Source organism: Gracilinanus agilis, chromosome 1, assembly GCF_016433145.1.
Source record: "Gracilinanus agilis isolate LMUSP501 chromosome 1, AgileGrace, whole genome shotgun sequence".
Classification (NCBI taxonomy): domain Eukaryota; kingdom Metazoa; phylum Chordata; class Mammalia; order Didelphimorphia; family Didelphidae; genus Gracilinanus; species Gracilinanus agilis.
The window spans coordinates 198,749,933-198,755,061 of NC_058130.1; the positions used below are offsets into that span (position 1 = coordinate 198,749,933).

Here is a 5,129-nt window from a genome sequence, read left to right on the forward strand (position 1 = left end):
AGGTATGTGTGTGTGTGTATGGAAGGAGGGGAAGGAGGGAGTAGGTTATGAAAAACTGAATGCCAAATAGGATTTTGTATATGATTCTGGACATGATAACATTGCCATTGGAATGAATGAGTGTGGAAGTGGGGTATGACATGACATAGCTGACCTTGTGCTTTAGGAAAATCACTTTGGCAGCCTAAATGGAAGATAGAGTGGAGAAATTTATTGCAGAAAGACCAATGAGAAGGTTATTGCAATAGTCCAAGTATGAGGTGATGAGGACCCGTACCTGGTGGTAGTGGTAGTGTCTGAAGGAGAATGGGGCACATCCAAGAAATGTTGCCAAGGGGAAACCAATAGGCCCTGGCAAAACAGATTGGATATAGGGGTGGGGGGAGTTGGTGTGAGAAGTTGAGGATGACACCTAGGTTGTGAACCTGTGGACTGGGAGGAAGGTGATACTCTTAAAGTTAATAGGGAAGTTTGGAAGGAAGGAGAGTTTAAGGGGAAAGGTAAGTTCAGTTTTAAATATGCTGAGTTTAAGATGTCTACTGGACATCCAGTTTAAGATGTCTGAAAGGTAGGTGGAGATACAAAATTGGAGATCAGCAGAAAAGGTTAGGGCAGGCTAGGAAGATCTGAGAATCATCATAGAAATAACAAATCCATAGGAGCTATGAGATCACCAAATGAAGTAGTATAGTATAGATAATTATTGTCTTTCATACTCAAAAGAGGAACAAAGTGGCATGACTATGTTGAGGTCAGTTTACAGTGTGTCCAACTGTGGCCAATTAGGCCAGTATGAATTTGGAGGGCTCTGTTACAGATCAGGCATGAATAGTCAAATAAACATTTGGGATGGAGATGTCACATAAACTTGAGCAAATCTGCTTTGCTCATAGAGCACAGTGCCTTCTTTGATAGAGCATGTCATGCTGGATGGTCCTCCTGGCAATATACTTTCAAAGGGACACAAACTGAAACAAATCATGTGAGGGGTTTAGAAATCATGTCAATGAAGTAGCTAGGGAAAGTCAGTCTGGCAAGGGATGCTGCCTTTTCTTTTCCAATATGAGTAAAATTCAACTATGGCTTATAATTTGTATTATTTTCAGTGTATACTGTTTTCCATTTTAAGAGGATATGTAGAATAGAATTATGGCCTATCTCTAGACCAGAACTAGTTGGGGTATTATACATAGGAGGGTTTAAATTTCTTTGTAACTTCAGAGGGTAGAATGAAGACCAATAGGCCTAAGTTACAGAACAAAGATTTTGATTCAGTCTCAAGAATTTTCTACCTTTCAAGAATGAAATGGTTTGTTTTGAGGTAGCTCTTAATATCATTTCTTGACACACAGTTAAGTACTTCATTAGTGCTAACTAACTAATAGTGAGCTAATATCACTGGAAGTGTTCAAAACATATTTTCCTGTACTAGGTAAGAAGCTTGCCTGGAAGACCTCTGCTGTTCCCCATTGAGTGATTCTGGTCAAGATGGACTAAATAGATGACAATGATCTGAATGATACACAGCACGTAAAACTTCCAGGAGCCTTTGGGTAGGGGCTGGATTAGGTGACCTCTAGAATCCTTGTAACTCCTTGATTTAAGTTTCAAGATTCTCAAAAGCTTTGCATAAAAGCAAGACTAGACTCTCAGAGGCTCTTAAATATATATCGAACAATCACAAAATTTTGGAGCTTAAAAAGAACTTTTAAAAAAAGATCATTTGGTTCAATTTCTTTATATGAGATAACTGAGGTCCAGAGAATAAGTAATTTACCAAGGTTGAACAGCAAGTTTTTGGCAGAGATGAAGCTAGAATCTAAGTCTCTCCATTCTAAGGCCAATTCACTCTCAGCTTTCTCATGCTGCCTCTAGTTCCTGCATTTAAGTCATCAGTCCTGTGGTGGATTATGAACCTCAAAGGTTAACGTAATTAGAGCTGCAAAGAACCTTAAGAAGAGGAACTAAGGCCCAAAGAGATTTAAGTGACTTGCCCAAGGTCACACAGTTAAATTCACAAAGGTAGGATTCAAACCCAGTTCTCAGACTCCAAATCCCATGTTTCCACTGATCCCACTGCCTAGAAGCAAATGATCAAGCTGATATACTTTCATAGTAATCGCAGATTTTAATGTTCAAGAAAAATTAAGTCCATCATACACAATTAAAAATATAGGAAAGTTCATGCAGACATGAAGCTTCCAATTCAGCAATTTAGCTGCTTTTAGAATGAAGATTACATATCAATACAGTACATTTTATAGTCGCCAAACAACTTCACTTGAAGCTTTATACTGTGATTTATACATCTTTTCTTTGTATTTTACACTTTCCATCTTGCACACTTGATCAACCTGTGTTGTTTTAGCTTATGGCAAGAAAAATTAAGCAAAATTACATGCTTATTTCCCTTTTATTAAAACATGAATGGATGAAAATGCTTATGCATGTAGAACACTTCAGAAAGTAACAATGAAGAACATGCAATTTAGTGATAAGGGATAATTAAATATAAAAAATAATAAATCATAACCTCCATTGGAGCCTTTTATTGATCTAAGCCACCTTTTCAAGTTTAGAATATTTCAGATGCAAATATTTAAAAGATGAATGAAAATGTACATTATAAAATGATAAAAAAGATAGACTGAAGGGAAAAGAAAAAATGAAACAACTGATTCTGAATTTAACCAATTAAAACACTAGATATAATTTGGAAGATTGTTACATTATTATATGATAGATGCAGAAAATAGAAAAAAATATAGGTTAGTAATAATAAAGCTTACTCACACATGTTGCTATACTCTTGCTTTAATTCTATATGTCAAAAGATCATCAACTATTTTGACCCGTGTATGAAAATGAAATACCAGTAAACTGTTTATGTAAGTGAAGTATTTCTAAGTTATCTCCATTTTGCATGCTCTAACTTTTCAAAGAGTTTTAACATGTAAAGTTCCTTTAAAACTTCCTTTTTCTTCTCTAACAAGAAAGTATGCTTTTTTGTTTCTTGAAGATAAGTTCTAATTAGTTTGTGGAGGTAATATTTTATGATGTTCTGCATCAATATTGCAAGTACTTAGGAATCAAAAAGAGAAAAAAATTATTCAATAAGGTAAAGTCCTTACAAGTCTCATATTTCAACAAATAAGGCAATTCAGGGAATTTTTCTTATTTCCATTTTAAAGCCAAGGTCACAGAAGACCTATTAAAATATGCAAGTAGAGGAAAGTAGTGAATGGGGTCATAAGACACCTTAATGGAGTTATGACTTCCTAACTTCATTGAAAACAAATATGTAACCAAAGATTTCCCAGAACTTTTCTTACCAATAAAAGTGTCATTTTATCAGCACATTATTATAATCAGTAGGTTTATCTAATACATTTCACCACAAGTTTTTTCATACAATACATTGTAACCTGTGAAATTCTTCAACAAGAGCAATTCCTCCCCTCTATGAATTTTAAGTGTGGAAGTGATGATAGATCCTGCAAATTACAGTTTCCACAAAGCAAACATCCTCCAGAAAGGAACTACTAGAGGTAGAAATTTAAAGCCGCCAACAATCATTAGAATTGACCTGCTTAATCCAAAATTACATTAATAGCTGATGCTAACAATATTTAAGGTGTATACTATAGGCAGAAATGTAACCCTGATTTTCATATTCACAATTTTCCCACATCACATCACACCTATTGTTACCATGGTACAGATTTTACTGTGTAATAATTTTTATTTTAGTGTATAGTTATTCTAAACAGAGTGCCTGGTTACTAATAATTCAGATAACCTAGCTAAAAGAAAAACATTACGTAAACACTTACACTGATGAATTCCATATGTGACTATAGCTTGAGGTCTTACATAATAAGTGGGCAAAGTCTTATTCCCATTTTTCCAATTTATTACATTTTCCTAGCAGGGCTTTATGCCTCATTTCACTCTCTAAGATCTTATCAAATGTTTCAAAATAACCTAATAACAAGTATTGTTTAAAAATTTGTTTAGTATGACCAAAATTCACAGATCATTTAAATGCATTTTACCTGTTGATGACCTAATTCAATTTGATATTTCATGAAAAAAAATGTTTTAATACTACTCTAAATCAAGTTGGACTATAGAAATGATCAACTAATTTTAATGATAAAAGAAACCCATTAGATATTCTGCCTCAGATCCAGTGAGAAAAACTCTCATTTTGAAATGAAGATGGTTTAGACATTTCTTGAGCTAAATGTATACAATGTATATAACAAGGCCAAAAGTGTATTAGGATTTCGATACTACTGAATCATCAGTGCAGCAGCCTTACAATAGGGCAGCCTCATAAAGACACAGAAGGATAGTTTTTCTACTTGAGACAAAGAGTTCTGCACTTCAAGGAAAAAGTACATTTGAAGATCTTCCCTTCACTTTCACTCACTCGTATAGTACAAATATCCATGGCATAGTACATGTCTGGATAGCAACAGACATATATTAAGAAAATAGACACTATATCTAAATCCTGTTAGGAATAAAGAAGGCACCACTGATTTGAGGTTGTGTCCTGTCACCACCGAGAGTTAATTTTGTGTTGTTTGTTTCAACGTTTGCTCCATTAATCTTTTCTTCCTGAAGATCTCACAGGAGACAATCAATTACTGTGGTTTACGAACCACAAACAGCACACATTCATAGTAGTATTTCATCATAGAGAGATCATTCACAGTGTACGTGGACAATACAGATTCTTGTTCTACCTGCCGTAGAAAAAAAATACAATTATAAGTTTTTGATGTTAAATGTCTCATTTAGATTGCAAACAGGTTCATACTTCTAAATTCTACATGGCTCCAAATTTAACAGAGAATTTTAAAGCCTTGCAATTTGAGGATAATTGGGGAAAAGGCATATCTAAATTAGCTTAAAATCTCCTAGTTATGATTTAAAAAAAAAAAGAAAGAAAGAAAAATGTAGCCTCAAATACACAATGCAGCAAACAAAAAGGCCTTCATATTCAAAGTAGAGGTCTTGCTTTTTTTTTTTTTTTAAACATTTATTAATATTCATTTTTGACATGGTTACATGATTCATGCTCCACCTTTCCCCTTCAACCCCCCCCCGCACCCCCCCCC

The 5,129-nt window shown here is 34.5% G+C and overlaps 1 protein-coding gene across 1 annotated transcript in view; it reads right to left on the minus strand.

The window, feature by feature from the left end:
• Positions 1-2,105: 2,105 nt before the first annotated feature.
• The window catches only part of CARNMT1 (carnosine N-methyltransferase 1), a 45,862-nt gene continuing 42,838 nt past the window's right edge, over positions 2,106-5,129 (minus strand). The window contains exon 8 of the mRNA XM_044659540.1: positions 2,106-4,754. Coding sequence (XP_044515475.1) covers positions 4,653-4,754 — 102 coding nt within the window. The 3' untranslated portion in view covers positions 2,106-4,652. The remainder of the gene's footprint in view (positions 4,755-5,129) is intronic.